The 12692-nt window shown below is 38.8% G+C and overlaps 1 protein-coding gene across 2 annotated transcripts in view; it reads left to right on the top strand.

Moving 5' to 3' along the window:
* Positions 1 to 7026, top strand: part of LOC121868821 — a 35054-nt gene extending 28028 nt beyond the window's left edge. For both annotated transcript variants that reach the window (XM_042369784.1, XM_042369782.1), the window contains exon 7: positions 5297 to 7026. In XM_042369784.1, coding sequence (XP_042225718.1) covers positions 5297 to 6075 — 779 coding nt within the window. In that variant the 3' untranslated portion in view covers positions 6076 to 7026. The remainder of the gene's footprint in view (positions 1 to 5296) is intronic.
* The last annotated feature ends 5666 nt before the right edge of the window (positions 7027 to 12692 follow it).

Below are 12692 nucleotides of genomic sequence, written 5' to 3' on the forward strand. Positions count from 1 at the left end.
TAGTTTTTTCCAGAAAAGACCAGATTCGTCCATGTTAAACACCTGGTCGTCGGTGTACTGTCCTTCCTCCATAATCTCACGTAAAAACGGAGGAAATTCCCGAGTCGCAGCACGATCAGCACTCGCTTCTTCACCACCAATGTTTATATTGGTGATCTTGTTCCGGATCTTAAACCTCTGTAACCACCCAGAGGAAGCATTAAAGGGTTTGGGCTCTGAAGTTCCCATCTTTTGTGCCACTGCGATGTACAGTTCACGTGCGTAGTCCTTAACAGAGCGCGTGTCGACCGCCATGTTCCGTCGCGCCTGACGCACCAAGTACCTCGCAAGTAATTTTTCTGTCTTGAGAAGCACCTGGTTGTGAAAATACTTGATCATAGAAGCACCTGTAGACTTTGTGATCTTCATGTGCTCCTTTATCTTGGCTGAATCCTTCTTTATAGTCCGGATCGTAGATTCGTTCACGCCATGCTGGCGCGCCAAATCAACCTGCCTTGTTCCTTTCTCCAACTCTTGGATGATGCTATACTTCACCTCGTAGCTTAAGGAACGTCGTGTCTTCTTTGGTTTAGTGCCGCTGGGTCCAGGTAAGGAAAGGTTTCTCTCTGGGGGTGGTGGTCCGGCGGAAGCCATTTTACGGAACAATGGATGCGCGTTTACACGGAGTGGCCTTGAGGGATGAAACTGCCGCGGCTAGGTCAAGCGTCGTCTTTTCCCTCCCTCCCTCCCCCGGGTGGACACGTCATAATACTTTAAGCCAATTTTTTATTTTATTTATTTTTTTTTTACGGGAATTAGCCCACTCGGGCACAGGTCAAACGACCCACAACGGGGCCTGGGGGGCGAGAAAATATGAACAGAAAGAAATTGAAATTAGAGAAGAAAAAAGTTATACTGTGTTAATCTACACCACGAAGATGCCGGAAAACCAGCTTTTTAAAGTGAGACAGATTGTATAAGTATGGAAAGACAGAAGAAGGCAGAGCATTCCACAGTTTGGCTGTGTGAGGAAAGAAGGAGGTACTATAACGGGTTATTCTAGTGTGACGGACATCCACAGAGAAATGGTGGGCACCGCGGGCAAGACGTGTGTTACGAGCCCACGGCCTTGCCGACGGTACACAGATTGCCAAGTCCACCGAACATTGCCTGTAAAAGAGAGAGAGTGAAGCAACATTGTGGCGAAGAGAAAGGGAAGAAAGATTGTTGACTACAGGTGGAGAGTTAATAAGATGAAATGCCTTTGATTCCACCCTATCTAACAGTTTGACAGAAGAGGAGCCACCCCAGATATGAGAGCAGTTAGGATGACTGAATCCCTTATAAACTTGAAGCAACTGCTCAGGAGTGAAGTAGCTACGGCATCTGTACACCATTCCCAACTTTCGGGAGGCAGCTTTAGCTATATTAAGGATATGTGATTTCCAGGACATACTGGAAGAAATGGTGAGGCCTAGCATATTTATTTCAGAATTTGGCAGAATGATAGTGTCCTGAAATGTAATTAGTGGGAGATCATCTAATTTAGAAAGTGTGGCTGGTAAATACTGAGTTTTATTACTATTGAATTTAACCAAGTTTGTACCTCCCCATTCAGAGATACTGCACAGATTTGCATTGATAGAAGTAATGATATCAGCTCTAGAAACAGATCTAGTTTGAGAGTTAGGAGGAAAGGGAAAATGTGAAGAAGAGTGAAGAGTAGAATCATCAGCGTAAGAATGGATAGAATTAGTTGTAGTGTAAAGTAAATCATTGATAAAAAGAAGGAAGAGAGTTGGTGAAAGAACAGAAACCCGAGGGACACCACTATTGGTAGAGAAAGAGCGAGAGATCCATCCCTTGACAACAACTGCCATGGATCGGTACTCAAGGAAGCTAGAGATTAAGAGAAAGTGGGGGAGAGAAACCAAAAGAGGGAAGTTTAGAAAACAAAGACTTGTGCCATACCCTGTCAAATGCTTGGAGATGTCGAGGGCTACGACGAAAGTTTCCCCATAATCCCTAAGAGAGGATGACCAAAGATGGGTGCAGTAGGAGAGCAGATCACCAGTAAATGGAGAAAATGGGAGTTCAAGATAGTTTCGAAAATCTTAGAGAGGGTTTAAGTTAGGGCAATGGGGCGATAGTTAGAGGGATTAGAATGGTCACCCATTTTGGGATAGGCTGAACCAAGGTATGCTTCCAAGAAGAAGGAAAAGTTTGGGTTTTGAGGCAAAGGCAAAAGAGGCGAGCAAGCACAGGGGCCAGAGCTTCAGCACACTCCCTCAGAACACGAGGGGGTATTCTGTCCGGTCCATGCGCCTTACCTCCAACCTGAATAACACACCAGCAACTCTGCGAGTGGAGATTATAGGAAAGTTCATAGGATCAGTAGAAGGAGCAGGGGTAGGAGGGGTAGAGTGGGAATTGTCTAAGGTGGAGTTAGAGGAGAATAAGGTGCCAAAGGCATTGGCTTTATCAGGGGGAGAGTTGGCAAAAGAGTTAACAGGTCAGAAGAAAGGAGTAAAAGAGGGAGTGCAGAAGTTATTACAGATGTTTTTGGTTAAGGACTAGAAGGATTTACTGAAGAAGAGTTTGTCAGGACAGCGGTCTTTCCTTTAATAAAATTCCACTTGGCTCTATGAAGAATAACCTTACAAAGATTCCTAGAAGTAATGAAAGAGGAGTGGGCAATAGGAGGAGGAGAGACATTGATAGCTTGATATGCCCTATCTCTCTCCCAACAAGCAAGAGAACAGGAGCGGTCAAACCATGATTGTAAAGTGAAAGTTTTGGTAGATGGGATAAATGCACTCATGCCACCCTGTATAACCCCAGCAATGCTGTCAGCACGTACCGAGGCATCCCTAGTGGAAAAGCAACATTCATCCCAAGGGAAGTCAGAGAAGAATTCTTGCCCTCCGATAGTGCTCTAAACGCCATAGCTGGCATTTAGAGGTTGGGTGGGGGAGGTGGTCGTGCCCCGTTTGATTTAATAGAAATAAGATTGTGACCAGAAGACCCTAAGGGGGCAGAAATTTAGCATGAATAGTGTGAGGGGTTAGAGGTAAAACAAACATCAAAAATGTTAGCAAGTTGATCGTGTTGATCAGGAACGTGTGTAGGGTGTTTAATTATTTGTTCCAAATCATTAAGTAAGGAAAAAGATAGTGCCTCGGCTTCACCTGGGTCATCCCTTGCAGAGCCAAGCCACTCTCTGTGATGTACATAGAAATCCCCTAGGTAGAGGATCTCAAGTGTTGGGGTGTGTGGATAGCAATGGCTCATGACAAGAAGTGAGAAAGTCAAAGAGTTCCAAAGAGTTGGTAGAGTTGGGAGAACAGTATAGGAAACAAAGAAAAATAGTCATAGTTGGTAGAGATATTTTGAGCCAGATGACATCATAAAGATAAGATTCAAGATCCGTGAGTCGAGCTATAGGTGTACGTGTGTTGCAATAGGCGCATACACCTCCCGTAGAACGGAAGGAGGTATAAAGGTTGTAGTTGGTGATTTGAGAAAGGTTTGGACAGTTGAAGTTTGGAGAGTAGTAAGAGGTCGGGGAAAGAGGTTAATAGATCGTGCTCCACAGAAGGAAAATTGGTATCTGTGGGTGGGACTCACAGGTAGAACTTACTCAGTATTTGATGTATAGTATTACTATTGATTAAACCAAGCATTGCTGAAACCTAATGAGTGCAAGCTAACCTAATCGAAATTACTGACATAATATCTTAAATGAGACCTTTGAGAGATACCAAACCGCTGCACGCGCTTCCCAGGCTGCTTGAGTCATCTAACGTGTGTTAGGTGATTTTGGCAGCTGTTTAGTTCTAAGATTTACGAAATACAGTCATGTGCCGGTTAACATCCTAGATACGTTCTTGGAAACGTTATGTTAACCGAAATGGACGTTGTCCGAAATTACATAAACCTATCGGATTTATTCTAATGGGGGTTCCAGGCACCCAACCCCAAGTTTCCCATTTTACAACCATTTAGACCCACTAAATATATATATATATATACTGTATAATGTTATGGTAAATATCATAAACACACACAGGCATGGCTAGGTTTATTACAAAGTGATGAAAAGGATAATGTAAAGTGGGTAGTCCACAAAACATGTAGCTATGTCTCTCTTTATTTGAGTGCCCCGTCAAAGAAGTCCGTTCTCTCTCACTTCAGGACGCCTGAGTCGTCCGTTTTCTCTTAATCTTAAAGTGCAGTACACCAGACACTTATATATTTCTTTGTAATGACACAGAATTTGAAATTGCAACTGGGGTTGCAATTGTTGAGGCAACTTAGCTATGTCTGATTACACTTGGAATATTCAAGATCCATTGTGAGTGATGTTTAAAGCTTCAACTGTCTTTATGGTTGGTAAAACTTGTCAAGTCTGTCAGTCTGAGTGGCATGTGTGAGGCTTTGTGTTTGTACAACCGCTAAATATATAAATATATAATGTTATGGTAATTATCAGAAACACACATAGGCATGACGAGGTTTATTACAGTGATGAAAAATATACCATCAATACTGTACAGTGGGTAGTCCACAAAACATGTAGCCATGTGTCTTTATTTGAGTGCCCCGTCATAGGAGTCCGTTTTCTCTCAATTCAGGACGCCTGAGTCGTCCGTTTTCTCTTAATCTTAGAGTGCAGTACACCAGACACTTATTTATTTCTTTGTAATGACACAGAATTTGAAATTGCAACTGGAGTTGCAATTGTTGAGGCAACTAGATATGTCTGATTACAGCAAATGTGTTATTGTCAATTTGTGGGTGAAAGATTTTGTCCTCAATAGATGTAGGTTAGCATTACACTTGGAGGCAAATGTTTAAAAAAAGCCTAATCAAGGAAGCTTATTCCTTTAACACATAATATCTGACCAGTATGGGGAGGATCATCATGTCTCCGTCAGGGGGTCGTGGAGTGGTGGTCCAGCAGGCGTCACGGATATTTTTTTTTTTTTTTTATTGTTTTGGGGGGGGGGCCACGAACGTATATGCGATCGGACGTTGTTCGGTCGGACGTTAACCGGCGCATGACTGTAGATCAAAATCCAAATTAATGAATGATGCATTTATGAGGGTTCAGTGTTTTAGGGTTATCTGACTTAGTGGGTTTCTGGAACATATTCTCAGCCACACAAGTTAGGTTACCTGGGATGCCAACCTGTAGGCTTATTAATGTACTGCATGAGTCATCTGATCTAAGCTCAGTTTTAATACAGAATAACAGGATAATTCCCTATTTGATCATCACACAGAGTTGTACCTCATATAGTGTTTCTGTTGACAGGTGATGTGACAGTTAAGGGCCTTGACCTCATCAGAAAGTCGTCACGAATATTCCTGGAAGGGTACACCTCCATCATGGCCGGTGGTGTTGAAGCAATGGAAGCTTTGTTTGGAAGAAAAATTATAGTGGCAGACAGAGAATTGGTGGAACAAAAGTCGGAAGAAATCTTGCAAAGTACTCACAATGGAGATGTTGCATTCTTGGTCATTGGAGATCCATTTAGTGCCACCACTCACACAGATCTGATAGTTCGTGCTTTAGATGAAAATATTCAGGTTAACATTGTTCACAATGCATCAATATTGAATGCTGTTGGCTGTTGTGGGCTCCAGCTTTACTCTTTTGGGGAGGCAGTGTCCATACCATTCTGGCAAGATGGGTGGAGGCCGGACAGTTTTTATGACAAAATATGCAGTAACTTGGAGAATGGCTGGCATACCTTATGCTTATTAGATATCAAGGTGAAAGAACAGAGTGTAGAAAACTTAGTCAAGGGACGGAAAATATACGAACCCCCAAGATTCATGACCATGTCGCAGGCTGCTGCACAGCTTGTAGAAACCATAAACATTAGAGCATCACAAGGGAGGCCAACACCAGTAGGTCCAGATCAGTTAGTGATAGGGTTGGCCAGGATAGGCACAAGCACACAACAGTTGAAAGCATGTACACTGGAGGAGATGGTTGAAGTTGACCTTGGTGACCCCTTACACACACTTGTGGTAGTGGGAGAAACCCACCCAATGGAAGATGAGTATGTTGACATGTACAGGTCCTAAGAATGAACACTTATGTCTGATCGTGGTAATTAGATGATTATGAAAAGTATTCTTCCTCCACTTTGTATACAAGATGGCTGTTATTTGTATGTGATGAATGGAGCATTTCTTAGCATGTGCTCAGTGTGTGGATAGAAATTATGCTTTATATATAATTTAACATCTGTTCTAGATGGCCTCCATTGTGTTGTGTTATCTTAACCTTTGCTGTATATTGTTTTCCATATACAGTACCATTTGTGCCATTTACTTCCCATGATCAGGGTACAGAGGGTAAGATACACAGCTGTTTAGGCCAAGAGGCATTAATGATCATGTTAACCAGTGTATAAGGCATAGGGCTTTCATTTTCATTAAGGCAGAAAGGTCCTATATGTACATATGTTCAAAGATGAAAATTTCTTAAACTAGTTTTATTTTAGCCCAAGTCTTGGGTGATTGTTGCATGGTGTATCCTCTGCTTCATCAAGGGTATATAATATTTTTTTGTGAGGGGTGAAGAATGTACCTTTATGAGATGCACTGTACAGGGTTTGGAACACCTATTTTGTTATTGCAGGTCATTGAGGTACAGTATTATGTACCTGGTCTGCCTTAAATATTCTTGAATGAATGTTCACTTTAGTTATTGAGGTTGCAAGAATGTCCATTTTTTTTTTAATGCTCTTAGTGTAATGTATTTGTTTTATTAGAATTTTTTTTTAAGTAAGTACTTTTGTTTGTAAGTAATGTTCCTCAACAATTCTATTCATCATTCTATTCATCATGTGCCAAATTTTGATAACTGTATAGATTAAATTCTGTTTTGAAATGAATGCTGCTTATCACTTCTGCAGGAAATACTCTTTTTTATATGTTGTGTATGTATGTATGTATGTATGTATGTATGTATGTATGTATGTATGTATGTATGTATGTATGTATCAGGGCTGTGGAGTCGGAGTCGAGGAGTCGGAGGAAATTTCGGCTTGTGGAGTCGGAGTCGGTAAAATTGTCCAGACTCCGACTCCGACTCCGACTGAAGCTATTCTGTTCCTAAGAACAAATATATGAACTCAGGCATATTCATTGCAGTGATTCCACTGATCCCACTAATTTTCTTAAATTATTAAAAGAATTTATTTCCATTTTATAAGCATTATTATGAATTTATTGTAGCAGGCACAGTATAGCACTATAATTTTGGACGATAGTCTCTTCTTTACCATTTGAAATTTTGAATTATATCAAATTTTGTTTCGTTGAAAACTGCACAGAGGCTCTCAGCTACACAACAATTAGCTACAACCTGTTTTTGGTGAGATTAAGGCAAATTTAATTTAATAACTTAATCATGTAAGGTTTATCCATTTTCCTTAATAAGGAATTCATTTCTTTAATGTACATAAATATATAACTTTACTTTAAAAGGAATTGTAGGATCATCATTTAGATCCACATCAGATTATGAGCTTAAACAAAATTCATATGCTGAGATCGAACTTTTTGATATACATGTAAATGGTGTTTTCTAGTTAATATCTTGAATTCTTAATTAATTTATTTTTCTTTTGATTGAAACTTTGAAAGTCAAGCCTATCATCTTTTTGTAGTTCTTAAATATCGTCCAGATCATTAATAAAGCTGTAGCAGTATAGCCACGGTGTTTTACTTTTTACCTATGCAGGTTACAACATACAAATTACAATTAGGATGGTAGAAATAGTTGTTACAAATAGGCCAAGGAGTCGGAGTCGGAAGCATAAAAATTTGAGGAGTCGGAGTCGGAGTCGGAGTCGAAGGTTTTGTCTTCGACTCCACAGCCCTGGTATGTATGTATGTATGTGTCTGTACGAAAGTGTTCGTGAGCAAAGTATTTCCAACACGGGTTTACTGATTTTATTAAATTTTGGCAGCCTTGTTGGTTATTAGCTGGGAACCAACCAATTTAACTGTGGAGAGACAAAATGAATGTCATAGATCTGTGCAATACTGTTAAATAATGATTCTATTGAAGTTCTGTACTACTGTATATAGCAGTGGTTCCCAACCTTTTATGGCTACGACCCTAAATTTCCCAACAATACGGTGTCGTGACCCTCAGGCATATAATATATTGTATAGCTTGAATGTTTAGCAAAAGTTTTTTTGACTTTATGATAAGTATTATATTTTTAAAATTGTCTGAAGGCCCCTCGCGACCCTACTGAGGACACCCCGACCTGAGGTTGGGAACCGCTGGTATATAGGATAATGGTAGAAAATTCGTTCAAATTTGTGGACTGAGAGTGAAGTATTTTTGTGTTCTGGAAGCTTAATGATGTGATGATAAATTTGAGAATAACATAGAGATGCCTGAGAAGACTACAACACTGACAGTATAGTATTAGTGGCAACATTAATTGGTAGTCTTTTATAGTTATAAAAAAAAATGGTCTTTCCACCCATTTTTTCTCTTTATTTCACCTGCAAAATTTGCATCATAATAAACAGTGAGAAGAAAGCATTACTGTACTTAACTTGTATAACAACATTCCATTTCACTACCAAAACTTGTCAAGGGTAAAATAATATCCCTTTGGCTTTGATGACATTCTGCCTTAATTTTTACCATATTTTTCTCTGCTAATGACAGCTTCACACTCTAGTTGTATACTTGTACTTTTCTAAAGAACTTTAATCAGTGCTGCTTATTTTACACAAAACTCAGTGGTGGCCCAACACACTATAGTTCGTGTGTTTGAGCTGTCGTGGTTGTTTGGAATGGACAAAAGAGGACTGACCTTATTTAGTTGGTCTCTTAACTTTTCAAATTATTGACATTTACTATTGTCGTGATTCTGGTTTTCACTTGTGTTCAAATTTTAATAATTTAAGTCATGTAATACTGGCAACTGTGTATGGGCACAGGAACCTTTCATATATTGTATCAAAACCTGGGTCAGGAAAACTAAGGACGTACAGTATATGATAGATTGTACTGTATGTCGGAACAGGTCACACTGGCTTCTCAGATAATATTTTCTTATCACTATTTACATTTTAAAATCTTTTATTAATCATTAAACACTGGTTGAGATTCTTGCATGGTAAGTGGTTAGTCTGTCTTTTAAGTACAGGAAGTTGATAAGCACAGTGAAAGACTAATGAATGCAGTATCAAGAAACTTGACATTTATGTTCATGTCGGGAGTCTTGCTGGATTCTTTTGTGGTGTTTGTTTATCAAATTCAACTTGGAATGTTTAGCAGACATCTTAACCCCTGGGCTTCGGGCTATGTTCAGCACCCCCCCCCCTTCCCCCCATGCGGGTATATTTGGGAACATTTAAAAAGCAATTCTAGTTTTACAAACTGGTCTTGCATGATATAAACAGGAAATAAATACAGGTCCTTACTACAGGTTGGCAACACGGGCTAGGAAGAGTCCAGAATGTGAAATTGTGTGACACAATAGTGCGAGGAAAACAACACTAATTTGTAGACAGTATGAGGTACAGGACACTTGTTTTACTATGTTATTACTATTTACACTATTAAAAATCATTATTACTGCTCCAGTAATTGATCACAATACTAGTCTTGTGCTTTGGGGTAGAAACACATGAAGCGAGTCAAGTTCAAGGACAATGTTTCAATTTAGAGCGAATCTCTTATTTTGTGCGAGTCAATCTGGCACATCATATTTAAAATTTTGCGCCTAATGTTTCTCTGGGCACGCTACACCGTCCTAAGGGCAAAGCTGTACTGTACATGTACTCAAAATAATGTGCTAAATGGTTACTAAAATTTTTGTCTTGTGCAAACTATAACATGTTTATATTCAAGTTAATCAGGGTCTTATAAGAATTCCAGCAATGTTAATTATATTCTCCAATGTCAGTTCAGTGACATTTTATAAGGGAAAAACTTAGTCACTCTTAAGGACAGATAAATAAATAAGCACTAAACCTTGGCATCAACTGTCAAACATATCACCTCATCTCCCCCTCCCTCCCTCCCATCTTCCCAGACAGTAAACAGACCATTTCACATCCCTTAATTTTAGCTCTGTTGATTTATGAGTGTTTGTTTTAACATAATACAACAAAAAAACAATGTTTTGTTTATTCTAGGAGAAAGGCTGAGGTGCATCTGGGTAGACTCTCAGTCTTTTTAGTATTTTGTGTTTCAAGTACCAAACTAAATTATTCCATTGAAACAACACTTCGATTTAGTGCGAATTTGGTTTAAAGCGACCTCTCTTGGAATGTATCTCGCGTTAAATCGACTTCGCAACATAATCTAGCCAGGTCCACCCTTTTTACTCAAATACCTGTAGGTCCACGAAAAATCAAAACATTAAATGACGTGATCTGAAGTTCTACAAGAGCACGCCATATGGCGTGACCCGAAGCATAGGGGTTAAATTACTAAGATCAGATTTGGTTGATTTTAGAGGAAATTTAAATGACTTGCAATTGTCCATAATGATTATTAGACACTTAAGCATATTTTTAACATACTTTTGATACAATTATGAATAAAGACAGCTGATGTAGAAACCTAGCTAGGCTTTGATGATGAGAGTCAATGCTTTTGTATGCATTGAGGTTATTGCATTTGGATTGATGGAGTGTCTTGTCTGATACTACATGGTACACGTTGCACATTCCCATTATGGTCATACCCCCAGCTGAGTGATACACACCATTTGGTGTCCAGTATTGAGCTGCCTTGGGGATAGTTTCTGTTTGGTTGAGCATCTTCCATGTAAAAATCTGGGCAAGTTAGTTCATTTATTTTGACCTCTGCCTTGTGTCTGTGATTTGTGAAGTATGATCTGATTGGTCAAAACAAATAATCAATATAATCTGTGGCATTCAATTAGATGCCATAATATATGAACATGATCCTCAGGACATGAGATTTTGTATTTACTTATTCATATTTAATGATGTCACCGAAGTATAATGAATATTTTTTTCACCTGTTTCAGAGAACTAAGGTATCCTAGGTAGTATTGTACATTTCAAGATAGTGAGGTATAATTTGCTCACATTTCACAAAAGAGGCATCAACCCTTAATAGCAACTTTTTCCAAGGGAGCAAGAATATGGATGGAGTATTGTTACATAGGTTGTTGACCAATGTGTTCACACTCAGGTTAAGTCCATGTCCATGGCAGTAGCAGTGACTGTAGAGGTGAGCTTTGTAATTGGTGATTTTTCTGATTGTTATTTTTTTTATTATTATTATTGTTTCTGATATAGAGCTGTAAGTGTAGCCAGAACAGTATAGTAGGGAGAATCACTTATTGGTACAGTGTGTTGTTTTTTTTATTGCCTCATGAATGCAGGCACACAAGCCTTGGGTCCTTTATATTTTCAGAAAAAGAAAGATCTGTAGACATGTGAGTGATTATCAGAGATTGTAACTGCCTGGATCCCCATGTCATTAAAGAATAGACTTGTCATTGAACAGTAGACCTGCTTCTCCCTGCACTGTCTCTCTGGTGTAACTATGATTAAGTATCCCGATGTTAAGTTTTCTAATCCATACAATTGTTTTTAAAAATTGTTTTTGTAATTTTAATGATTTATTTATTAGAGATGATTTTGCCATTGAATTGCAGTGTATTCAGAGTTTTTGTAACTGTTCTCTTGCATTTCAGGAAATGTTCAAAAGGAATTTTTGAATGTTTCATATTCAGAAATTTCTCAAATTGAGAATGTAAGTTTATTTAGTAAGATTTTTTTATACTCATTTAGTTACAGAATATATTTGGTTTACAGGAAGAAGCTTTTAATACCCCTGGTGATACTTTCTTATCTTATAACTTTTAGAGGAAATTTTCTCTAATACTCTATTCATTGTCAGAGAAACTTTTAGCTAGCAGCACTGAATATATTTTGGAAGAAACTCGCTGCCATATACAGTGGTCCCTCGGTTAACGAGTTACCTTCCATAAGATTCTTAACTTCGGTTAACGAGCAATCCCTCGATTACGGTAACGAGTTTCTTACGAGCCGACCCCAACATGTTTTTGCTTGCATTTGGCGGTCCACCAGCTGTAGTATTAGTCCGCCAATACAGTAATCGGTTTTAGGGCTTATATTTCTTACCATTTTAGTAAATATCAAGAAGTTTATACTATTCAATAATTTTAAAAGTTTAATACGTATTAAATTTTTTAGTAATTTTAATAAATATTGAACATAATTGAAAGTAAGGAAACTAGTTTTATGCGCGCCATCCAGCCTGTCAACACGCCAAACAGGCATTAGTCTCTGTCTTTTCAGTGGAGGTAACATCTTGCTTGAGACTCTCTTCAACTAAATGCTTTTTTTCTGTGTTTGCAAGCAAATTATTGGTCATTTTGAAATTTATTTTACATATTGACAATACATAATGCAGTGCAGTGTTGATTTAAAGAAAATAATCTTAAATTACACCAAGAGAACTAAAATTTTATAGGTGAAATGGCACCATGGGGTGACTTCTCTTCCACCACAATGCCTTCTCTTCTCCCATCTCCTTCACCCCCATTCTAATTCCCATCATTATCATCATCCACGAGCCTTCTACATACACACCTCAAAGTAAGTGTACTTTTCTACCTTTTTTGTTGAATTTAGGCAATTTTCGGTGAGCTGGAACC

This window comes from Homarus americanus, unplaced genomic scaffold, assembly GCF_018991925.1.
Source record: "Homarus americanus isolate GMGI-L3 unplaced genomic scaffold, GMGI_Hamer_2.0 scaffold30535, whole genome shotgun sequence".
NCBI classification, from domain to species: Eukaryota; Metazoa; Arthropoda; class Malacostraca; order Decapoda; family Nephropidae; genus Homarus; species Homarus americanus.